Source organism: Pholcus phalangioides, unplaced genomic scaffold (genome assembly GCF_987345545.1).
Source record: "Pholcus phalangioides strain wild (caught in Gottingen) unplaced genomic scaffold, Ppha-v1.0 ptg000009l_1, whole genome shotgun sequence".
Classification (NCBI taxonomy): Eukaryota; Metazoa; Arthropoda; class Arachnida; order Araneae; family Pholcidae; genus Pholcus; species Pholcus phalangioides.
Window position 1 is genome coordinate 1,761,426 of NW_028301602.1, and position 26,517 is coordinate 1,787,942.

General features: G+C 35.7%; 1 protein-coding gene across 3 annotated transcripts in view; it reads left to right on the forward strand.

The window, feature by feature from the left end:
• LOC149081612 (uncharacterized) overlaps positions 1 to 26,517 on the forward strand; it is a 60,339-nt gene that overhangs the window by 28,609 nt on the left and 5,213 nt on the right. For 2 of the 3 annotated variants that reach the window (XM_089237014.1, XM_089237015.1), the window contains 10 exons: positions 10,214 to 10,325; positions 10,495 to 10,588; positions 11,841 to 11,895; positions 14,077 to 14,217; positions 18,671 to 18,831; positions 19,022 to 19,120; positions 20,139 to 20,284; positions 20,645 to 20,819; positions 22,500 to 22,612; positions 24,210 to 24,294. In XM_089237014.1, coding sequence (XP_089093140.1) covers positions 10,214 to 10,325; positions 10,495 to 10,588; positions 11,841 to 11,895; positions 14,077 to 14,217; positions 18,671 to 18,831; positions 19,022 to 19,120; positions 20,139 to 20,284; positions 20,645 to 20,819; positions 22,500 to 22,612; positions 24,210 to 24,294 — 1,181 coding nt within the window. Of the gene's footprint in view, positions 1 to 5,406; positions 5,516 to 10,213; positions 10,326 to 10,494; positions 10,589 to 11,840; positions 11,896 to 14,076; positions 14,218 to 18,670; positions 18,832 to 19,021; positions 19,121 to 20,138; positions 20,285 to 20,644; positions 20,820 to 22,499; positions 22,613 to 24,209; positions 24,295 to 26,517 lie in introns of those variants that run through there. The other variant, XM_089237016.1, reaches the window with a different exon arrangement.

Consider the following 26,517-nt stretch of genomic DNA (forward strand, 5'->3'; position numbering starts at 1 on the left):
AGTTTTTCCAGCTTCTCGTGTTTTCAACGGAAAACATCAAAACCTGTGAAGAGCGTTCGTTTCGCAAATGATATGAGAGGGAGATGCGCTTTGTTACTTTTAACTGATAACCGAAATCAATAAAATTCCGAAAGGACTTCTGTAGTGAACTTGTACTTCTCTCATGAAAGGTTTAACGCTTATTTATTTCCTTCTTGTATAAAATAGCCTCATCATTGTTCTTGCTCGATTTGAATTATTGTAGCTATCTTAGCTTAGACCTGTTTAACGTTCTTTGTTTTTGCCATTGCAGTTGTAGTACAGAAATTTTGGTTATACTGTATTTTTGGGTGGTCCCATGCATTAAGGTGGCACTGCTCATGACTTCTGATGACAGCAAACCTTTATTTGTCGAGAATAAAAAGGATTAGCAAAAACGTTTTCAGTACCTCGATATGCTGCTGTGCAGTCATGTGGGCATCGTGTTGGACTCTCATCGTAAGGATCCAGGTTCGGACCCCATTGACGTCACAGTATGGTCTGCTGTCGTGTCCATGGTTTTGGTTTTTCTGTGCTTTTTTTTTCTTTTCGTGAGCAATCGGCAATATTACTTCTAATTTTTTAGATGTATGTCTTGAGGAGGTGTGCCATATTGTGCATTTATTTTGGGTTATGCTATCCCCTTAAAGGTAGCATATATATATTTTCAGTAAAGATATATGTAATGGTTTTATGCGGTTTTCCAACTTCAAGGCGCGAATGTGAGCCTCTCCCCCATTTGAAAATGTCTCTCCGCAGCGAGCAGACAGACCTGCAACACGATACTTACATAACATAGAAATTCAAATATTTACCGTCTTTACTTTAAAATATATAAGACAGATGGCAGCACCAGTAGGAACAGGAAAAGAGTGCAACTCTGAGGAGATAAATACATCACAGCAGACCATGCACTCAGAATACACATTCCGGCATGTACCGATTCGTTACAAATTCCGCAGACTAATGTGTACAAGTACTGTTCGTGTTTTAACGAATAACGTTATAGCGAAAATATCGTTTTAACGAACACTTCTAATTCCTCCCAGGTAAATTTACATAGGAACAATACAAAAACCTGGAATTCCTTTATAATGAAATTTCGTTTTAATGAAGTGATTTCTCCGGTTTCTTGGAGTTCGTTATAACAGGATTTAACTATAGTATCTCGATGTACAAATTTCATAGCAATTTACATGTTACGACCAAGAGGTGAAGATACTATAATAACATTGAGGAGGCCTAGAGTTGTCCAACGTTCCGTTCGTACGGGATTCAAGGGCTTGTGCGGGGGGGGGGGAGGAGGCTCAACAAATTTTTCGAGAGGGTGGGCGTGCAAGTGACCTGAGTGCTTGTGCCTTTGCGCCCACGTTTACGACTCGCTGTTATTGTATTGGTGAAGCGCAGATTCCTTTTAGTGAACGCTTCTGCTTCGTGAAATTCATGAGCGCTAAACATAAGAATGCAGAAGAAAAATTTTCTGTATGTTGTGAATTGCACTGATAGCTCTATCGATGTTTTGAAAATCAGGATATTGTTTGTCCAATTAAAAAATGAGTAATAAATATATTCTATAATTCGCATTCACAGTTGACTATATGAGATCTGAAATCCATGCAAGTACTATGTTCTTGTAATATTACAGTAAACATATTTTTCCAGTAACTTGGTAGAGAAAATAGGAATATATTATGTAATGCTTTTATCACATGGTTCTTTCTTTTAAACCGAACACAACTCAGGTCTCTCGCCATATCTATGAGCAATTTACTACCTAGTGAGTTGTGCTGGAAGTGTAAGTGTGTGTACCTAACAGTCTGAGTGCGTATCTAGTGTTGTTTCTGATTTTCCAGTGCTGCCATTGGGATTTCAGAAGTGAAGTGTAATGTTTGAATTACAGGTTTACCGTTTGTATATCACATGGTTCGGACAGCGGCGCCTTAAATGGGATCCATCGTAGTATATGCAATATGATTAAAAAATAATCGATTTTTGCAACATCGTTTCAAATGTGCAGTTCTTAATGTGAAATGTTAATGAAATTTATTTCAAACTGTGGCGCTGCCCTACCTTGCAGTGTCACATCTACCTATTACGATACTTGAATCATGATAGAATGCTTCCTATTAAAAATAATACTGAATACTTCACTATAAAATCATTATTCGCTCGGTATAGAATGCATTCAGATGCCGAGTTTTATTTCAATAATGTTTGCACTGTACAAGGATAGTATTTTGTATTTTTACTCAATTTTTTTTCCTCACAAATGCCGGACGTGTTCATTAGGGAAATGGACAATGGGGCAAACGAGTAGGTCTTCGTGAAATTAATGCGTTTGTAAGTCTTCGGCGTTGTGGAAGTTCGTGCAACAGGAAACAAAATGCTATGCTGGTTCCGATATTTTTCTTATGAGGAGAGTGGAAAAAATCACGATTTGGAGTCATCATCACCGTCCCTAGCTTCTCGGTAGGGAAATAGCAGTCACTCAAAATTAACTCTTTTTTTTATTATTTGGTTGTTTTTGATTCCTGTTCTTGTTTCCTAGCATTGAAGGTTGTGTGAGTGAGTGTTCATGTGCACGCGTGCACTGGACTCTTGGAGATAAGGATGATGTTTCCCCCCCCTTCAATGTTTTAACACTTTTTCCTGTGCAAGGGCTTATCGAGGGGAAACGTAACCGAATCAGCGACGGAAGTCTGTTTTCCCTGCTGCGCTTGCCCCGGATCTTGAGCCACAAGCAACATATACACGCGCGCGCGCACAAATACACGCACTCACGCACACCCCTCCCTCCGTCCGGTCTCCGCACGGCGCACTGGAACACGTGACTTCGCCTCCTGCCACAAAAAGTGCTGCAGCGTCGTCGCCGCCGCTACAGCCGCGATCCGCTTGTTCATTTCTGCCCGGGAGGTCGCCAAGCGCGAATCGTTCGTCTCCATAAGTCCATGCAAGAGAAACAATAACATTGCATGTTGTTTTGGTTTTTCGCGGTATGCCGTTTTTTATTTCCAATTATTTGAGGCCCGATACGATTTTGCATTGCGCAAAATTTAAAAATGCCTTCTTTCCTCCAGTTGGCTGACGCGTTTATATAGATTTCCTGGTGTATAGTCAATGTCCTTTTTTTGTTATTCGAAATAGATAAAGTCCCATGCAGTCACCTGTTTCAGCGCTAAACAAAACGGTCCACCTGCTCGGCGTCTTTTTTTTATTGCTGCTGTTATTAATATAGACATATAATAGGCTCATATATATATGTCTATCTCTTTGGAGCCCGCGTGTTCGGTTTTCGTGCGACTTTGCGCCGTGCATTGCATGAGATGGAAGGTGCATTTCAGCTGTTTTTAAGTGAAAGATCGCGGGTTTCGGTCCCCTTTTTTTCGTTTTGAAAGGCGACCGACCGAGCGCTGCAGGAAAGAAAAGTCATTTTGTTTGATGAAGAAAGGAATTTCACCACTTATATTTACTGGATGTGCTCGCGCTTGGGGATGTGCACTCGTTCTCCTTCACCCTTTTCTTCTTTAAAGTATATTTCTCACCTCCTATAAGACGGTACCTTGGGCGAATGAGCAGCAGCAGCCGTATTCTTTTGATGAAGAGAATTCTTGACATACTCACCTTTACGTAAGGAATGTCTCGTGAGCGACCGCCAAATAAAGGATCTCTTCGGGGGCTCCGGTAAGTGTTTTTGAAAGTGTACTTTTTGATACTTTTGTTCTTCGATTTTCGTGTTTTAAATGCTCATAAAATGTTAAGCGACTTGCATGTCGCTTCGTATCGAAGATTTTAGCGTCGTCTACATAAATAAGCTGCAACCTTGTGAAATGTTAACTTTGCCACGTATCCCTACATATTTTATTTATACATATACATTTTAGTAAAATGTTTCCTTCCAAAAACAGAATATTCGGCAGTTTTGCAGCTGGTTGATCGAGATATTTTCCTAGCGACGTAGAAAATGAGGTGCCAATATTTATCTGAGTCAGCATTTTCTTTTACCATGTATTAGAGTGACATCTTGATGCACACGGATGAGGGGGAGATATTTGCTGAATTTAGTTTAAAATTGCAGACACGACTTTGTGTCATTTGAAACGTGATATTAATTGCATAAAAGATTTTGTTTTTGTGCGTGGTTTGCTGTAAAAACCATTCCTTTATTGAAGCGAAGGTTTGGCTTTTTACATATCACCAAGGTCAGAGGTCAGTTATACGGCAAAAGTGTATAATGCCCCCAAAAGCTTCAACAGATAAAAAAAGTTTTTCATAAATACTAAGTGACAAAAACCATCTCTACCACTCGTTAACCGATTTCATTTATGATTAACGATTTTAATTATTTGCGTGGAAATCGGAAATTATGTTTGTCATCCCTAATATATTTTACCTGACTGGTCCTAATTTATCTATCAAAATTATTTTTGAGCCTAGTGTATACAAATAATTGGAACGCAAATTTTGATGCGTTAAATGTAACATATTAGGTTACCCAATTTTTTCAGGTCTTTCATGATCACTGACAGTTTTTTAGATATCTAGGAATGCGCAGAACTTCTAATATGGAAATGAAATTTTGATCTCTAATGAGTTGATTCCGTTTCATTAGGTTGACCAAATGCACAAAGTTTGTGATCGGGAAGTGATATGTTGAGAGAAATTCACATCGTCAGTGATTGAATACTTTCGCTCTTTTGTTGTTTTCAAGTAGAGGTACATTTGTTGCAAAATACGCGAAACGATTCTTTCCCCCTTTTGCTGAAGTTTGAGGATCGAGATTCTCGAACTCCTTAAAATGATCGATTTACTAGGAATGTAGTAGAAGTTTCTCGCCATCACTGGAAAAAAGATGCACGCATATTTTTTTGGCGGGAAAACATATTTCTACAGGTTTTGGAGAGGGAGGGAAACAATTACTGGGCGGATTTATTTCTAGGTTGGAACGTGAGAAATGAGGATTTTTGTTTTTGAAGGACAAGAAAAATATTTATCCTGTTGTTCGTATCGGTTCCTACGGGATGAGTGTTCTTGTCCCTCTTTTCCCACCAAGGACAGACAAGGCATGTTTTCCCAGAATCAGTAATCAGCTGTTATGGATGCGCTCTGTTTATTGCTCTTTTCGCTTCTTTTTCCTCAACCCCAAAACTGGAATAAGAAAACAAAACAAAAATTGTCCGTTATTCGCCTCAAGACTTCCTACTGGAGCAGAGAAGTTAATACATTATATAGTTTGCCACAAAAGAGAGAGAAGAAATGTGCTTGCTACCTTGAGATTGACCTAGAATTGTGGCGCACGGAAGAAGTAAACGTGTTCGAACTCTCGGGCATCAGCAAAAGAGCTTGAAATGATTGGGTTTTTCGGATGGTGATGGGATGCAAAAAAAGAACTCCCCTCCTCCCCCTGAATGAATTTGTTTTCATGCGTTTGTTAGTGATGGTTCAAACCGGACGTGTATGGAGAGTAACGAAGCACTTAAAGAATTCGTTTCATACAAATGTGAGTGGGAAATGGGTTTAAGATGCTTGGGGTATATAAACTTGTTTATTTTTTTTTTCCTTCTCTCCCGGTGTTTGCAATATTAAACAACAGTATATACCACATATGATATTATTATAATAATCTAACCTCCTTTCTTGAATTTTTTCTTCTACACGATTTAAACTCATATCTCTGTCTCAACCCTTTGTCTTCATGGTGGTTTTTCTATATTAAAGAATTATTACCTCGATCATTTGAAATTAAAAAAATGGTAATGAATGAATAAATTTTTAATTTATTATTCATAACGTGAATCAAACACGTAGATTATACATACATATACAGATTGCATAGGAATTGGACAGGATAAAGGAGTTATTCCTTTATCCTGGAATAACTCGTGAGCTGTTGATCCTAGAAGCATACTTCCAATCGGCAAAAAGTACCCAAATAACGTGTAGACCTCGGATACGTCATTCATAATGCAAGGGGTTGTATAGTTATCAAAATATTTTTTTATTTGGTCACCCGGTCCTAGAAAACCCAAACAGGAAATTGTTGCGCTGTTTCTCGTAAGCTTTCATCCAAAAAAAGAAGTAAGTTCGAAATTCCCCGAGATATTTTAATTCGAAAATCGCTGAAAATGAAGAGATGAACCGCATAAATTTTTTAACGGACAAGATCATTCTACTCTTCATATGCTGTTATTTTTTTTTCATTTTCAGCGATTTTCGAATTCAAATATCTAAGCGAATATTTATTATCACTTAAAACTTTTATTTTTTGGGGAGGGGGGGGGGCTCAGGAAAGGCAGGGTGACAACTTTCTAATTGGATTTTTTAGGACGGGATGACCAAATGAGAAGTTGAGAAGTTTATATTTTTTTCATTTTAACAAACTATGTGGAGCCCCCTTACAATATAAATGATGATCTGGGTTTTACATGTTATTTGGATCCTTTTTCCAATTAGAAGTATGCTTCTAGTATCAACAGTTCGTGAGTTATTACCCCAAGATAAAGGGACTCTCCTACGCACTCTGTATATGTGCGTGTGTTACCCCTCTTAATTTATTGAATTTACTGTAAGGGAGTCTATTGGTGAATGGGCATAAAAAGGAAAAACAATCAAATTTATGATTATGGAATATTTTTGCATTGTGTATTAGCCTCTGCCAACAAAGAAAGCTACCAACAAAAATTTATATAATTCACACTGAGGGGTTAACAATAACAAATTAATTTATTAAACTATCAAATAAAAATAAAGATTATTCAAAGAGGCGATCCACTTCCAACATGTTATATTACTATTGAGAACACAAATTATCTTGCCATGGTGAATACTAAATGATTAAGTATCTCGATAAGCAATAAATGATTAGAAATTCTTGAATTCAGAGAGAGATAATTTTGACTAAAATGATATGGCACTCACCACCAATTATCCATCTTTCGGATCCATATCAGCCCTCATCTTTCAATTTACCACAAGTATGTAATACCGCGAGCCGCAGACGGTGTTGCATTACTGTTTCCAATCGCCATCATTTTTGGACCATCAAGTATTTTCCATGAATTTCCAGAGTTTTTTTTATTCAGCTTCTGTAGATAAGTGAGGAGAATGTGAAGCAATAAGAGAGCTCGTCCTGGAGTGGGGGGGCCATAGGCCATGATTCTTGGTGTGGTGAGCCCATTGTAAAGAATTATCTAAATTTATAGTGTAAAAAAATTACAAAAAAATCAGTAAATTATAATAATATTAAATTTGATCTCCAGAATTTCAGTGTAGAGCTCTATCAGTTCCTTTTCTCCTTTATGAGAGCCGTTGACATCAAGTGATTGGTAATTAATAGTGACATCGAGTGGCAACCGGGGGATTTGGTCAGGGCGCAGTCTTGTTCGCAAGTGTCCGAGACATTCCTATAAAAGCTCAACTTGAAACTAAATCATCACTCAGTCATTCAGTTTTGCAAAAATCATTTATAGTTAGAATATAATGACCAGATCTATTTTTGATCGCTGAGCAGGATTATATTGACTGTTTGTTGCATTTTTGAAGTTTTCTCAAAGTATGGATATTATAATCCATATAAACTTTATCTATATACTAAAAAAATATTTCATCTGATATGGATGATTTAATGTTGCTTAAATACTTCCTTGGAGAGAAAGAGAGACGTTATTTATTTCTATGCTTAATCAATTCAAATTTTATTTTCTTTTAAAGTATTGTGATCATTATCCCCAAAATCATTGATTTCTCAAAACTACAGGTGAGTGAAGTGACCATACCTCCTGTAAGACAGAATTTTTTTTTCATAGTATTTGGCATTCTTGTATTGAAAACGCTAATTTTGTCAAGCATGCCAAAAAAGTTCACTTTGACAACAATTTTCAATAGTGAATTCATTTTTTTTTTGTGTGACTTTTTGTACATCAATGAAATGCCTTTTTTTTTTCACTCAAGACAGGAGAGTAACTTAGACATTCCTTTTCATATACTATGTTTAAAAAAAAAAATAGTAGCCTCTCTATTACTTAGGACATAAACTTCTAATCTTTTAGTTTGCAAACAGTTCAACAGATAACTTTGCCGTCTGCGGGCTATTCAAATTTATGCGCTTTTCTCTCATTATAATTCCGTTTTCTTGGCCACCAATTTGTTGAAATTCTCCCCCTTCCCCTTAAACTTGCCGCCCTGGGCTTAGCTTTCCCCTCTATAAATATGCCTATGAGTTGAACATCTCTCTAAGTTGGTATCATAACCAGAGATCAACTTCTTAATAACCATAATCGATATATTTATCCCCTATTGATGTTATTACTGAATGCCAATAGCAGAGTTTTTTGATTATCTGACAAAATTTTTGGGAATTCAAGAAACTCCCTGCAATATCATGAAAAAATTGCAGGGTTACATACTATGAACAATAAAAACAAACATTATATGAATGCTCAAATTCATGTTTAAGTGGTTCAAAAAATTTTAAATCATGATTAAAACAGATTCCCATACCTTTTATAGTCGAGACTTACTTGATCACAATATTCTAATTTAAATGATATTGTTGTAGCCTTGTCCAACATCGAGGTTCTTTAGCTTTGCTCTGAATTGTTGCGATACCCCCAGTTGGGAAATACTTACAATTATTATTTTAAATTCAGTTTTTCTATTGGAATGTCATGCAGAATCTCTTGGCTTGTCTTATAAAACCCCAAAGCTAAAGTGTCGTGGCATACTATCTGAATTAGAATTTTCTGGATATGAAAAACTATCAAAAATACAGCAACCCAATAAAAGCAATAAAAACATCAATAATTGTGATAAAATATAAATATACTGCTCAAAAAAAATTATGGTTGTCTCATCTAAGAATAGATAGCTTATCTATTTATCCTGCTATGTTCATCGTACTTCTTTTTAAATGTATCAATTGTGTTAGAATTCACGACCCCAGGAGGTAAGTTATTCCATTTATTAACAACCCTATTAGAGAAACATTCCCTGCAATACCACAACCTAGAATTGCCTCTTACCAATTGATACTGGTGACACCTTGTTGAAGTGGATGATTGATGTATTAATAACTCATGGTCCATTCTATCCATCCCATTGAAAATTGTAAACATTTCAATGGTATCCCAGACACCTAGCACTCTTCCAAAATATAAACATTTTCAAAAATCAAGTTGCTCTTCATAGCTTAAGCCCTGTGTGCCATCAAGACCACACATGGCTCTTCTCTGCAACCCCGTTTCTAAGCAAAGCCTTTATTCTCGTAATCATAGAAGCAAAGGAGGTTGGTTGCACATGACTTCCCCTTTCTGAACCCATGCTAATTATTAGACAATACCTTAATAAGGGTTAACGATTTGGGAAGAATTCAGAACAAAACTCTCTCCCCTATTTTGCACGATGATGATAATAATTTCCAAAATTTTCAAGAGGGAGCTTGTCAAAATCACTGGATGATAATTGGACACAGCTTCTCTACTACCCCTTTGATTGTGTTTTTAATTGGGTTGCTGTATTTTTAAAATATATGACATCCATATTTGTTATGGGAATTTTTTTCTCAGCCACCTCATTGGGCATTTTGTCTGTTGCGGTGTTGTATTTGTATATATACCTTTTTCAAATATTGGAACCACATTAGCAAGCTTCCAATCCCTTGGGATGATACCCTCAGCAACACTACTCCTGTAAATCTGTTTTGCTGGCCCCAACAATTCATTAGCACATTCCCTAAGGACCCGACATTGCTCTCTACCCTAGACCTTCCTGTCGAGAGGGGGCAACCATCCCCTTACGTCCATTATTGACGTACCTGAAAAACGATTTCGGGTCAGTGCCAGTGTTATCTGCCAACCTTATTCAACTTCGTTTTCACTATCCCTTAATCGCTTTCTTCAATGCCCTTCTTTTTTCAGTAAATGATGACTGGTCACGTCTTCCCCTTTTGTGTATTCTCTGAATGCCCTTCTCTTTTTAAATAAAGATTACTGATGTTATCCATAAACCAGAGAGGTTGTGATGAACAAAACTGCTTTTTACGAACAAAGGGCATGACATCATGCAAAATAGGGGAGAGAGTTTTGTCATGTATCATTTGTGCAATCAATTTTAATAATTCTTTTATATTAGTTATTCATGCCATGACCATATTTTTATGATAAAGTTGTTTATTGAGTATTTTCTTTTTTGTATCTCTTAGGCTTAATAGAAATTGCATCAAGCATAAAGGTAAAGTTGTTACCTCCAAGAAAGAAAATCACCATCTTGCTTATAGGCAATCATTCCGCTGGAAAAAGCACATTTATCAACTGGTAGGTTGGTCTTTGTGTTTGTAACTAGGTTTGTTTCAAACTCTAGAGGTGATTAAGCTATATTGTTGCTGATTTTTAATTTTTTTTCCTTATTTAACATGAATTGTTTGTAGATAGCTTACATATTATTTATACTGTTTGATGTCTAGTTTTATTTAATTTCTTTAAGGTACATCGAAGAGCATATTTTAAAGACTGGAGTTGCCATCGAAACTCAGGGTTTTACTTTTGTAACAAGTGGAAGGAAAAGAGAATCTCTAACTGTGAGTACAAATTTTTTTCTATAATGAATGAAACATTTCAAAAAAAGAAAAAGAAAAGACTATCATGTAGGCTAGTTTTTTAGATTATAATATATAATTTTCAACAGTATCAGTAGTGTTTCTGAAGTGACTTGCACGATGTCTATAGTCCGATTATGATAGTAACTCTATTGCAATAATTTGTGTCAATAATAGATTAGGCCCTATTGGTCAATGAAAACAGTATTCATTCTGCCAAATAGCAGTGAGATATGTTCTTCCAAAATTTGAAAGTTCTGAATAGTTATTTCATTCAAATTGATCCATAAGAAAAGTAAAAAAAAGTTAGTCCAAAGTTTTCAAATTAAATTAGAAAAATTCAAAATTATTCATGAAAAATTCTCATTTTTATTTGCCAGTTCTGAACAGCTGAATAAACAAAAAAATTTCTGTACATCTCCCCAAGAGGTTGGTTGCTAATCTCTCGATGAAGGAACTTATTGCAATAGCAGCTAGTTCTGCAGTCATTTAATCTTTCAGATACTAAACATCAAAGTTTCTGAATTTCTAGGCAAGAAATAATTGACATGACCAGATTCACCCCGCTTCACATCTTTTGCAAGATATCAAAGCATTTGCCTTAAGGGAGAATGAGAAAAAACCTTTAAAGTTCCTTTACTTTGAAACTTTAATTATTTCATTAATTTCTCAAAACACACAACCGACAAAAAAAAGCTATAACATCAAAATATGAAATATAAAATCAATCAAAAGATGTCATTATTCTCAATTGATGAATTGGGCCATCAGTGTCCATTCAGTGCCTGTGAAATAAAATTGTCCAATCAGAAATATATATAGGATAAAACAATTTGAAATTTATATTACGATCTTGATTTCCTAATTTTGGTCATTGGTATTAAAGTTCAGTCGCTTTCAGATAATTGACAAATCTACTTCAGACAAATAAAGCGAAGAGTATCGATCCATGAAGATCATTCACATATGGCCATTTCCAAATGAAGAAATGTATTGTTCTTTTTATTTAGTTACAAAAATCTTAATTATAAGAAATTGAATCATAATTTTGTAAGTTTGATATGTGATAATTTTTTACCCCAGAGATTGCAATGATTTTTGCAGAAAGATTTTGGGCCAAGATCTTATTATATTTTTAGGATCTGTTCATTTTGTGTTTTTGCATATCAAGCATTGCATAAACTGTTTTAAAGGTGCAATTAATTTAACCATATTATACCTTTATTTTCCACAGGGCAATGCTACCTTGCATTTATATCCTCACTTCAAGCCACTCAATGAAATCAGAGGTAGGTATTCCTCAAATTATATGAAATATTGTTCAATTGCTGTACGTAAAATATTGAATAGAGCTTGAAGTGTCCATCTTTCAGTCTCTGTCATATTTTATTCTATACATCATTCATGGTTTTTATATGTATATATATATATATATATACAGGGTGATTATAAAAAAACTATCCCGACATATGGGCCCCTAACTATCATACCATTCACAGAAACTGAATGAAATTTTGGCATAAGGTATTTTGAGGTATGCGCTGAAGAATGATATGGAAAACAACAGTGTCACTCTAACAGTTACTGTTACAGTGAGAAAATTTCGAAAATATCAAATGGCAACACCAAGTTTTTTGTATTGGAATGCGATCTCCATACTGAAAAACACTAAATAGCGTTAGAATGGCACCTGTAGCACGAAAATCCCCGGAGCTAGACAAGGAAAAAGTAAAAAGGACTTTGCCGTGCACCAGAGCATTAATGTTCGTTTCATTCGTCACACCGTTTCTTCGGCTGAGATCCCAGCCTGATTAGTCCTCCACAAGGTCATGTGGAAAATTTGTGAAACACAATAAAATGCTTTATTTTATGCTGCTTCTCTGTCCTTATTGGTTGTCCTCACTTTTAGCCTATCTATCGCTGGTGATTTTCATGCTACAGTTGCCGTTCGAACGCTATTTAGGGCTTTTCACAATGGAGATCGCATTCCAATACAAAAAACTTGGTGTTGCCATTTGATATTTTCGAAATTTTCTCACTGTAACCGTAACTGTTAGAGTGACACTGTTGTTTTCTATATCATTATTGAGCGCATACCTCAAAATATCTTATGCCAAAATTTCATTCAGTTTCTGTGAATGGTATGATAGTTAGGGGCCCATATGTCGGGATAGTTTTTTTATTATCACCCCGTATATATATATACACACACACACAATCTTTTTTCAATATATTTAATACACTTATTCTTAAAAAAGGTGAAATCACCTAGGAAAAGTTGAAGGAATGAAATTAACTTGATATGTTTAATTGTAAATTTAATATGAATTAGCGATCATTTTGTCAAAGCAAAATGATGCTTTATTGTCGAGCACATAAAAAGAGGCTCTAATTTTAGTACTTTATCGCTTCATGGCATACCTATACTTGATATTGCCTTCTCTGTCCTATAGTTTTTTTTTATAAAAAAGCTTTAATATATGTATGAAAAATAAATATGGGAATATATGCATTCAAATGTGTGCATACATCATTTCCTCACTTATAGGTATATTTTCAGCTCACGTTTTGGAAGGGTGCTTATTATCACAAGATTTTAGCAAGTAGATCAGTCCATCATAGGGTTGCTTGCTTTTATTTGAATGCGAGCTGCCCCGTGAAGGGCTGTTCTATATGCTTTATGTGTTCAACCAAAAGATTCTGGATAGACTAATATTATTATTATGCATAAAAATAATTACTTTATCTTGTGTAGACTATAATGAGGGTTTTATTTCTTCTTTCAAAGCATCTGTGTAGATTATTGTAGGATTACTTAATTATTTAAGCTTTGTAAATCAAATTTCATTTACAATTAGGTCTGTTTTTGATTAAAACATTTGCACAAACACAATGAAATCCATGTAAGAAAATTTCCTGGCAGAGGAGCAGTAGTCCCCAATGGAATTCAAATTCTCAGACATTTTGTCTGCAGCTTTTTGAGATTTAATTCAGTGACATAAAGAGCTGTTAGGGGTGCTCCCCTGGTAAATGAGTTAAATCTGTCCAAATTGTTTGTCTTTGGGAATATTTTTGCTTATTACCTCCCATCTCTCATTAAAAAAAAGTATTTTACTGTCAATTAGCTATAAATCAGGCAGTTTCGGTTGTAAAATTATGGATTTTTTTTTTTGTTCAACTTATTTAATTTCTTTACTATGTATAACTAATATAAGACTAGTTTAAACATTTTTCCATTCAAACAGCTTCTAGGATGATGAGTGATAATATTTGAAATATTTTTTCTCATTGAAAGTTTCCTTTAAGACAGACCTTCAAGCAACTCACTATTGAAAAAAACAATAATAATAGACACTCTGTATGCAGACACGTGTTTGGAAAAAAAAGCTTTATGTATTGTTTGCATATTCCACAGAAAAATTTCTTAATTTGAGTTGTTTTTTTGCTTTAAAAATATTCTTTTTTGTCAGGTCTGGTTGACTACCTCACAACAGAAATATCAACATCAAAGCAGAAGAAGTTCAGCCTCGTTACATTTATTGACACTCCTGGGTTAGTGGATGGTGATATGAATTATCCGTTTGATGTGGAAAAAGCCATATTGTTCCTTGGTATAGTATTAAGAACATTTTATGCAAATGCTTGTTCTTTGATCATTTGCAAACGTTTATATTTTTTTCTTGCATTAATTCTAATTTGTCTCTCTGAACTGCAGTAAAATAGAGAAATTGTTATTTCAGAGAATTTTTGTCACATTCAGGGAGGAGGGGATGAAACAGCATTGACTTTATTCTAATTTGTTTCATTTATATGACTTCGTGAAGTTTTAGTGTATTTGCATGTAATTCCATAAGCAGGACAGTTCAAAGATACATTATCTCTAGAGTAGTATCACAGCGTTTATGGCAACATCTGTGTGATCCTTTCTACTCGGCAATGGAAAACTTTTATCTGGTGGAAAACCGAGATTGGGTTTAGTGTTTTGGTTTGGTTTCGACATTACCAGCATCTCTTGGGGTTCAATCTCCATGACCACACAGCAATGGTTGACTAAAGTTGGCCAGTTGCCTACTTCTAGATAAAAATGCACGTCATGTTAACTCATTCAAAAAATTCTTGCTACAGTAGACTATGGACCCACATCACAAAAATGTGTCACATATGAAAGGGTTGGAAGCAAAAGGATGCAAGTGACAAAATTTCAAAAATTGAGTTAAGTGCTTAAAACGTTTCCTTTACCCAACATCTGACTACTGTAAGTCCAGACATGGTCCACGCTCTGTCCCAAGAGGGATGTAAGCGTTTTACCCCGAGGGGTTGGACCACGCTGGGGAAAAATCTGACTACTGGCAGACTGACAGACCCATTCTATATACCAGAGTTGCTTTCTAGCAGCCACTAGTTTAACTCGTATGTAGAACTTCTATGTAGTAGATCAACTTCGAAGTTGATTTTCTCGAAACTAGATTTTGATCACTTGCATCCATTTGCTTTTGAGCCCCTCATATGGCACCAATAGCAATTTTTAATGATTATTTGGATGATACATAACATCACCTGATGGTAACACAATATGTATAACACTGAATACACACACACACACACACACACACAAGATTAGTTTTCACAGGCATAATTTTGACATGACTCAGAGCTCCCACTCGTCCTACTTTTCCTATTTTTTTACCAAATCCTATCAACAAAATTTGTGTAATTGGTTTTAATTGAGCAGGGAATCATCAATATATTGCCAAATATTACAAATGTAGTAGATTGCAATTAATGATTCTGTCAAAGCAGAAATTGTATCATTTTCAAGGTTATTTAGAGGGTATATGTGGACCATTTGGTTTATTATTTTTATTTTCTTATTTTGAGTACTCAACAAGTAGAGTAGTCATTAAAACTTCTGTCAGGATGAAAAAAATAATTTTGTATTTACTACTTCATGGTCTTGGACCATAACTGACATTCATCATTGAAAATTATAGTCCACATTTGGTGTATAGGTGAACAGTGTATTACAAAGCAGTTGGATACATAGGCCTGTACTGGGTTTGGTGATTCTAATGCTATGCAATAGCATTCAGTTGACTTTTGTATTTTTATTTAAAGGGATTTATTTACATTACACTGTTCAATCCATGCATTGAGCACTTTCATTTCTAGCTCTTTGCTGAGCATTGTAAATATTGTTTGTGCCTCTTCATGCCTTAAAGCAGTGATTCCCAACGAGGGCATTAACGCCCCCTAGGGTGCAATCAAATGAATTAACGCCAGGGGCTCTGCCACTGGACTTATCCTGTTGCCGAGATCTCTTCGAGCCCAGCTATCGTGGCAGAGTCTGGAACAAAGTTAGTGCACCTAACAGTCTGAGTGTGTAGCTAGTCTGATATTTCAGTGCTTCCATCTATACTTCTAATTGTGAGTGAAGTGTAGTGATTGAATATTATTTGTAATGTTGTAATCCTGTTGCTCTCTGTGGCGAGACTTTTTAATGGGGAGATTGGCTCGCATTCGCGCCTTGAAGTTGGGAACCACAGAAAACCAACTTCAGCCGACCATCACTGTGGTGCTGGTGGGGTTCGAACCCTGGGGTGCAATGGAATGTTCCAGGGGGCAGTAGAAGCTGCGGGTATAACATATAATCCTATGGGTTAGATTGCGGGGGGGGGGATAGAACAAACATGGAGAAACTATGCCTTAAAAGATGGACAGTGCAGTAAAACCATCTGATTCACCTTGGCTTATTTACATCAGATGTTGTAATTTACACATTTTCCACTGTGCTTTTCAAAGTGGCCTAGAAGAAGCATCATTGTTAAAAAACATACGTCTTCATAATTTGCTGTGGTTTGTTGGAGAGAGTTGGTAAACTGGACTGGGAAAGACTTCAAAAAGAATTTAATTTATATTTTGAAGAGATATAAAAGAATTATCTGTGGTTGCTAGTACACACTGTTTTGGTCAAAAATTGTTTTTGTAACCAAGTCATTTCTGCCATTTTGCTTTGGCTCGAGTCAATCTTACAGGATACTCAAATAGTGCTATCAAAAAAACAACTACATTTTTTTAAATATAATAAAAAAAACCTAAATTTTTTTTATTATGCTATGATTATGTTGTCTAAGGGGGTTACCCTCCCCCTATCCTACTTTCTATTCCTGCTTTTTTTCTACTTTTTGAGTGAGCCCTACATGATTTGTCTTCTCGAGAGTAAAATAGTAGTAGAAATGTAATTTATGATGGAATATTGGGATAATTTGGACATTTATGAGAGAACAATTTTTTTGCCTTAAGGCAGTTCGTCACTGTAGTTATATTACATGCAGTAGATTCTTGTTAATCCAACACATATTAGAAGACCAGGGTGTGCCAAATTAGCAAAATCACTGCATTACTGGAAGTCAATTAAAAAGCCCATTTAAATAATATAAGCTTATTTGCACAGACATTCAGCAACATGTTTTCCCTCTTGTATGCTAATAAAAAAACAACCTATCTAAAAATCACTAGATTACTGAATAGGCCAGATTATCGAAAGGCTACTGTATGTATTTACTATGTATTATGGCGACATGTCCGGACTGTAGGGCGGATGGATGGTCCAACGGCTCCCACTTGAACTTGGCCAGTTCCATGTGTGTGACTTTGGAGACGTGTGGACGCGCGTTATCATGGAGCAGAACCACACCCTTCGTGAGCAGCCCCGGTCTTTTGTTTTTGATGGACCTGCGTAGGCGTCGGAGTGTCTCACAGTACACATCGAAGTTAATGGTTTTTCTGTGCTTGAGGAATTCCACAAGTAGCAGACCTTGAACGTCGAAAAAGACGGTGAGCAACACCTTGCCTGCTGACGGCATGGCTTTGAACTTTTTAGGGGGAGGTGACGACGCATGCTTCCACTGCATGCTGTCCTGCTTTGTCTCTGGCTCGTAGTGATGGCACCAGGTTTCATCACCTGTGACGATCTGCTCCATGAAAGCGGGGTCTTCTTGATACCAAAACAGATGTTGCAGTGCTAGCCCCATACGAAGTTCCTTTTGCTGGTCGGTGAGCTGCTTCGGAACCCAAGCGGCACACACCTTCCGATATCGCAACCTGTCGTGAACAATTGTCCACATGATTCCATAGCTGACATCCACCTTCACCGCCAAAATTCGCAATGTGACACGCTGATCACTTCTCACTTGGTCGTCCACCTTGTCGATGAGATCGCTCGTGATGACAGTGTTTGCCTGGCCTGGTCTCGGGTCATCACCCACACTCTCACGGCCTGCACGAAAACGGGCACTCCATTTTCTGACAGACTTGTCAGAGACACATTTCTCCCCGTAAACTGTCACCATCCGGCGATGAATAGCTGCCGGTTTCTCACCTTCCACTGTCAGAAATTGGATAACACCTCGCTGCTCCTCAATCGTCGAATTTTGCAACACGAACGCCATCTTGTCCTCATACGGACTGCCGCATCATTTGGACGCCGCTTTTGATAAGAGCCTCTGCTCTCTCCTGCGCATGCGGGCGCCCGCGCATGCTCCGATCCCAGTCAGAGACTCCAATCACATCCCGAGATGTCTCGCTACGTTCTCCCATGGCGGAATATGCAATATTTAACTGTTACGTTTTTACGTCGTTTCGTGCCTTTTCATTTGATCACCCCTTATATATCTACCACTGTATGCGTATTCTACTCCCAAATAGAGGCGTGCTGGAGAATGAGTGCACACCCTGGTTTAAACCGGGAAACAAAACCTTCACATTTATTTCTTGTTAGCCTTATTGCTTTATTTTCTTCTCAGAGATAATCTGGCAGTTTTTTTTGTTTTTTTTTTTGGTTAAGGTATCCAGTTAATTCATACAGTTTAATTACAGTACTAAATTTTCAATTCTTCAATTTGAAAAGCCTTCAACAAATTAGAATTACACTTGTAAATTTTTCAGTCAGTAAAATATGTATGACTCCTGTTTGTTTGTTTGTTTATAATCACTCATATGTGTTATAAATAGACTGGCACTTTGAGACCCTTTCTGTATTTTTATTTATTTTTTTTAATTTTGCAGGTGGCATGGCAGATCTTATTTTTGTGTTTTTTGATCCAATCGGCCAGGCTCTTTGTAAAAGGACATTGAACTTGGTTGAGGGATTGAATACAAAACACAGTGACAGGATAAAGATGTATCTTAGCAAAGCAGATGAGGCTGGACACGAAGCTGACAGGCAGGTATAGTGTGATTTAAAAAAAAAATTTTTTTTGGAAAACAATTTTTGAAACTGACCCAGCATTAAATTGCATAGCAAATTAAAGTTAGGAAAAATAATCAGTTAAATTTTGTTCTAGGGGAAATGCTTCCAATCTAATATTAATTCTGAGAGAAACAAAACTTGATATATTTGTTACTTCTTTCTTCCAGAAAGTTTTGATGCAGATTGTCCAAGAATTGTGCAAGAGACCAGGTTTGAATAAAGCAGGATTCGATCTTCCAACAATTTACATTCCAAACCCTAACAAAGTGAGTGTGATAAGAAATTTCTCATCCACATAACATCTGACGTTCAATTTGGACTTTTTTTTGTACTTTATCACAAAGCAACATTGATATCACGTTGCATAAAAATGAATGATTCAAGTAGTTCATTAGGTTTTCACATCCCTTCTTCAATGAATGAGTTTCTCTTGAGCAAAGAGGCTAATGTGAGGCTAATGTTCAATGTTTGTCCAACATATCAGGGATATTAGACTCTGCCATGATGCTGAACTGGAAGAGGATAAATTTGCAACAGAATAAGTCTGATAGCAGCTTTCTGGGGTTTGTTCATTCATCAGGAAGTATTAGTCTAGTCAGTGTAAAAATATAATGAAATTTTTTCACGAGTCAGCCCAATCAAGGGCAGCAATAATAGTGTTGATTTTGTTCAATCAGTTTCATCTAATATCTCTTGATGATGCCAATTTGCTACCCTGAGATAAGGTGGGGGGGGGGGTTCCATTACCTTTCTCGAGTCTAAAATAAATAGTTATTTTGACTTCTGAGGCTAACAATGCAAATGTGTGCTAGTTTTCTTAAGGATAGTGTACCATAGCAAGTGACAAAATATTGTCCCACTATAAGCAGAGGTGTATGTAGCCCCCCTCCCCCCACAAGCCAACCAAAAATTAGGGAAAAAAGTATTTTGGTGAAAAAAATTTGAAATACTGAAAGAAAATACCCTTCATATGCTATATTAACCAATTTCTGTTTATTTGAATGTTTTTGAACAGTGGTGACTCAAAATTTCTCAGGAAGAAAATTTTAGCCTTTTGTGCCTCCTCCAAAAGTTGATCTTGCATACACTGCTGTCTATAAATATATACATACATCACAACTTTTCATAACTCACTTCAAGTACAAGGCATGTCCTATGTAATCTCCAAGAACTTCTGCTGTTTACCAAAATCATAGCAAGGCGATCCACAAATTTTAATATTTTCTTTATTGTTAACTATTGTTTTTCTTAGAGGGACTCAATAATATCTTTTACTCATTACAGCCTGCCCGATGTGTGAACCAGATTGAAGCTGTTTGTATGGATATAGAAAGAACTATCAATAGGACTGTACAGAATACTTTGAATACACTAGAGTCTGATTGTAATCATATTGAGAATGTTATTAGCAAACTCATCCGTGAAGATGAGTAAGTTCTTTTAATTTAACAAGCACATACTATATTAGTTTTTTCTTTTCCAGTTTAGTTACTGCATATAAAAAATTTTGGGAGGCCAGTACTTATTTTTTAGTTGCCATGACGACCTAGCACCTAGGATTTGTCAAGCCCTGATATGCAAGGGATTAAATTATCAGTTTTGACTATCTGTTGAGTTGATAATCATTGATTTTTCTCTTATGCTGGAAACATGAAAGCTCACAGTTTAAATGAGCTAAAACATTTGGTATAAAGAAAAAAAAAGTAGGTGCCCACCCAAAGTATTTTTTTTTAATATTGTGACAAGTTAATTTGGAATTGGAATGAAAAAAATATTTTTTCCCCTCACAGCATGCAAAGACGTGAAAACTTTCAATCAAGTGGCAAGAGCATCGCCATGTTTTTAGCTGGACTTTCATTGCCTCTTTTATTGCTCATCAGTATACTCACTAGTGATGCAAATGATTCTGTCTTGCTCAATAGTATATTTGGTCAAAATGGCACAGAAGTTGTTTCCTTCTACTTGGTATGTCACAGCACCTCATTGCTTCATTTTTATATTTTCAGCTTGTATATTTTGTTCATTAAAAAAAAAAAAGTAATGGCTAAAACTCGTTAAGAAAATTTAAACCAATTCAACGTACAGGAACCACACAATAGGCAGAATGAGGTATCTATAATGTAAAAAATTGAATAATTTCCCACAGCTAAACATGGTTGCAGACTTGCCAACTCTCCGGTTTTAGGCGGGGGAACTCTGGATTTTTCATCCTTCCTCCCGCTCTCAGGATTTGTTAAAATTTCTCCGGATTTTCGCAGAAAATTAAATTTTACGTGGGCTTTCACGTTGTCATGACGTCAATGACTGCTGGGAAAACACCCATAAAGGACAGCCGTGGTCATTTCTATCGAGCAGCTGTAAAAAAGTCGTGGTGACCACATTTAAGCAACTGGCAAAGATGTGACTTTGTTTATGTAGCATTTATCGGCAATCATTTATCATGGGCATGACCTTGGTTGACGAAATTCCTGTATAATCGTTATTGTATTCCATTCACAGCCGTTTGGTGAACAAGTTTTTTTCGTCAGCAGCTTTGTATTGATCATCCGATTAAGTATGTCTTCAGAAAGTAAAATATAAAGCTTTAAGCTATATAAAGCTTTTAACAGTTAATATACCCAAGATTATCAATCACTGATAGCATCCACGAGAAGAAACTTATGTTTTATGATCATTATATGTAGATGTGATTTCTCTATTCTGCATGAAAAGACTGACATGGAATCATATTCTGGGGGAGCAATGCAGAACCTGCCTTGGGTGGGGGGGAGGAATGGAAAGTTTTCTTAATTTAACTTTCGGAATGTTTACTTTGGTTACCGTGGTTCCATGCAATGTGTTTCAGATGTGTATATGCTTTTACAATGGTTTGTCACTACTTTAATGTTGCCAGTATATATGTATAATAGTTTATGCCTTTATAATGGTTTGCCACATTTTCAATACTCCTAGTAATGAGGCTTTTTGAATAGACGTCATAATCAGCATCGCTATGAGGGTCAGGAAAAGGGTGATCCTTATAGAAATCAGTGTTAAAATTGCTGATTTTACTGTAGAAATGTGGAAATTTGATAGGGTTTTCACATCAATAATTTTAAAAATTATATAGAATTCTTGATTTTTGAAATATTGAGTTCGCTTAGAGATATACGAAGCCCAGGGGCTTAAATATGAAGTAATTAACCAGACCTAATTTTGAGTAGGATATCCAGGCAATAACATTGATTTCAACTTTTTATATCTTCTCAAGCACGAAAATTAGTGTCCATATTGGTTAACTTAGATACGGTCCCTCAAAGAAAGAGGGAGATATCATGTGATCCAAAAAGCCTCATTAAAGAAAATCCTGGCAGCACCAGTTATTATAGCTAGTAAAATATATTTTCCTCCACAAACAACTGATTTGACATCTACAATATATAGTACATACTTTTTTCTCCCGATCTCAGTTCTACAAAAATTATTGGGATATCTTGGAATTTTTCTTAAATCATAATTGTTAAAGAGTGTTAATAATTAAAAAAAATAAACAATCAAAAGAGGAATATTTGAGTGCGGAAGCAGTTTGTTATTTTGTTATTTATTGGTAGTTTTTTTTTAATTTTCCTCAGTCATTGATTATTGTTTTATTTTTTATTTTAACAGACTCCTATCCATATATTCTGGAAGACACTGCCTGCTGACTATCATACCATTGTATTATCTGTAATGATGGCTGCTTCAATAATTCTTCTGGTGTTTGCCAGATGGTTTTCTAAGTTAGTATATGTTATGTATATTTTTTGTCTGTGGAAAATCATTAACCCTTTAAGCAGCACAACAAAAATCACTAAACCCTCTTCCACAAATGCCATATATTTCTCAATGAAGTTGGTTTTCTTTCGATTTTTTAGGAGGTTTTCAATTTTACAAAATCAACTTATCTGGGCTTGTCAATGCTGCTTAAAGGATTAATGAAATAAATATTGAGTGAAATACATTCGAATATCTATATAACAAATTTGCTGTTTCTTTTTTCATTAAAACAATTCATTAATTACAAAATTAATCATAGAAAATTCACAAATTAAGGTAATTTTTATGAAAATTTACCTATTTCAAATGCATTAGGAAAAAATTTCTTTTCAACTTTTTATTTCATAATTTGATTGTAATCATTATTTAAATCATTTATAGCATGTTCATTTGATTCTTATGATAATTTCATGAGGAAAGTCCATCTGCGTTGTGGTGGAATGATTTGGTGAGATTCTTTGTAATGTGGACGGAATGTCAGGCATGAGACAAGCAATGAATTCTCTGCCACCTATCTGTCATAATATTATTGCATATTGTGTTGTCACAATATTGTGTCTATTATCATACGATCTGTTTTGTGTTGCATCAAAGAGACTATAGTCATGTCCTAAATCTTGTATGATTGAAAATTTTGACATACTTACACATAACCAGTTTGCACATGGGTGGAAAAGGGAAAATAATAAAAGTAAAAACTAAATTTTTTAAAATTGTTTGTGAAAATGTTTGTGAAAATTTCTGTATTTCAAAAAAGAAAACGAGACTAACTGTATCATTTGAATTGTATTAATGTATATTATAATTTTTTGTAAAAATTTTCACAGATGTTATAAACTCATTCATTTTATTACCATACCAACAACTTGTTTTTTAAGTATTAAATAGTTGGTTTTTGATAATCATTTATAAATTGGTCATTGAAAACACTTGAAGCAGGTAGTCCGAAAACCTGATAAGACACTATCTGCCTTTGAAAGTACAAAATGTAGGTAATAAAACTGGATTCGGCTGTGAAAGTTTCAATGAAAAAATCATGAGAGAGATAGAGAACATTTTGCTAGAAATATATTTTCAATGCTAATAAATAGAAATGTGAATATTCTAGTTAAACTTTCGCTGTGTAGAGAAATTTAAGCAGACGTTAATTCTATTGAAACTCTATTGGTATTTAATTGACGCTTTCACATCATGCAAGCAAAGTTGATGTGTTTTGTAGAATTTCTTACCATTTTGAAAAAAAAATCCATATTTTTTCAGATGCTTTCGTTGATTTGATTCTTTGAAGCAGCAAACTTTTACCCTTTAGAATTTTGAAAATTTTGGGGTATGTAGTAATCGATTTAGAAGCTCTTCAGAGTCACCGTAAATTGTCAGGACACACTGGTTGAGAGTCATGACTTTATTAATGCACTCAATGTAATTTCATCCTCAAAATATTTCTTGGCAATTTTCTTAGTTTTTCACTTCAAAATAGTATATGAAATAAATCAATTTCAACTTTTTTCATTCATTCACATGTTTTTGAAGCATACTTAATGTTTTGATATTTCATTTTAGGCTTAGTCCAACGCTTACAAAGAAGCAGAAACGTGTTTTGTTGGAGAAAAGTGAATATGTGAGAGAGTTGGTGAAACCAAAGAAGGTAAGGTTTTCCCTTTTTTTTTTGTGCACTTTAAATATTTATAAATTTTTGGCTTTTTTTCTTGCCTATTAAATATGATTTATAAGCAAGAAAATACCTATAAATTATAATAAGCTATGACTATAACTTTTTGAGTAAATGAGTATATTTTGAATAACTCTATATTGCAATCATTTTTTTTCACATAATTTTCTGTTGATCTTGACTTAGAGCTTGTTCTTATGATACATTTTTTACTGTTTATATTGTATATTGTTACCTTATAATAAAAGCCTCAAACATGAATTTTTTTTCAAAAAGGACTTTTTCACAGTTTTAGATTGAGAACACTGTATCTCACCAATTAAAGCTGTTAAAAAAATAATAATCTGCACCGATCTGTTCTCTATAGATAAAGAAAAGGTACCATGTACTTGTGTTGTTGAATGGGATGTCTCATTCTCTTTTGCTCTTCCTTTGAAGTTGGGAATTTTTTTTTAATTTTTTTTTTTATTTCTTGGGTAAAAACACTGATTTTTAGGGGATTTTTTTCCTTCAAATTCCACAGAATATATCATTTTCAAGTAATTGTTGTAGGCAGGTGGCACTTCAGCCACTGTGGTGGTCGAGTGGTCATAGTGAAGGACTCACATCGCAAGGTCCCGGGTTCGAACCCCACCATTGCTGCAGTGGTGGTCGGCTGAAGTTGGTTTTCCGCAGTTCCCAACTTCGACGTGCGAATGCATGCCGGTCTCCCCATTAAAAAGTCTCGCCGCAGAGAGCAACGGGCCTACAATGGTAAAATCGTCAAACATTGCACTTCACTCATAGTTCGAAAAATATGTGGTAGATGGCAGCACTACACATAACACGCATTACACAGAAACAAACTTTACATCAGGTTTCACTGCACGTACACGCACATTCCAACATGTACCAATTCGTTAGAGGTTTCGCAGAGGAATATGGATGAGGTGCATGTCTGGTTTAGTAGTAGGTGGCACTTTACTCTCACATTCCCAATGTCAATCTCTTTCACAAATTCCCAAGATTGAGTCAGTTTGGTTCTAATCACCAATCTCCATTTTGATAAAGTCTTTCATAAGTGTCTCCAAAACACCTTTTTTTTTCTTCATCGAAACCTCAAAAATTCCACCCGTCACCTCAGACATCTCTGCTTCCAAACCTACATCCTTCCTGTACTCTCATATGCCTGCAAAATCTGGAAACCCCATTCTTCCGATGGGATTACTAGCAAATTCGCAGATGATGTGAAGCTGATGGGGGTAATCGGGAATGAAAGTGATAGGGAGTTGCTCCAGACCAACTTAAACAGGATTGCAGCATGGGCAAATGAATGGAGCATGACGTTTAGCGTTGATAAGTGCATGGTCGCTCATTTTGGTTTGAACAACCCACGGTTCTCTTACGAGTTGAATGGTGTCACTATCCCGAATTCAACTAGGGTCACCGATTTGGGAATTCTCATTGATGAGCGACTTAGGTTTTCTGAACATTGTTCAGCGGTGGTCAAAAAAGTGAATAGAATGCTTGGTCTCATTTTCAAAAAGGTCTCTTCGCGTTCTCCTAAAATCATTCTTCCGCTTTTTCGAGGATTAGTTCGTCCTGGACTTGAGTATGCTGTAAGGTTTTGGAGACCATGCCTACAGAGGGACATAGACTTGGTTGAAGGGGTGCAGAGAAGAGCTACGCGTGTCCTTATTGGCACACAGGGCTTGAGTTATGAAGAGAGACTTCATTTTTTGAATATGTTTACATTGGATGAACGCAGGTGTCGAGGAGATATGATCAAAATGTTCAAAATTTTCAATGGGATGGATAGGATGGACCATGAACTTTTAGTACACTGCCAATCGACTGCTTTTACAAGGGGACACCAGTATCAATTGGTGAGGGACAATGCAAGGTTATGGTGTTGCAGGGAATTTTTCTCTAATAGGGTTGTTAATAAATGGAATAGCTTACCCCCGGAGGTAGTAAATTGTAACACAATTGACACATTTAAAAAGAAATACGATAAACATGTTGGGATAAATCGAGAAGCTATCCATTCTTAGAATAAGACAACCATAAGTATTCTTTATGGGCATTGTATAATATTTTATCATGTGTATATATTGTTAATAATTTGTGTTAATTGCATTTTTAATTGGGTTGCTGTATTTTTGAAATATATGACAACCATATTTTTATGGGCATCTTTTTAGCAGCCACCTCGTTGGG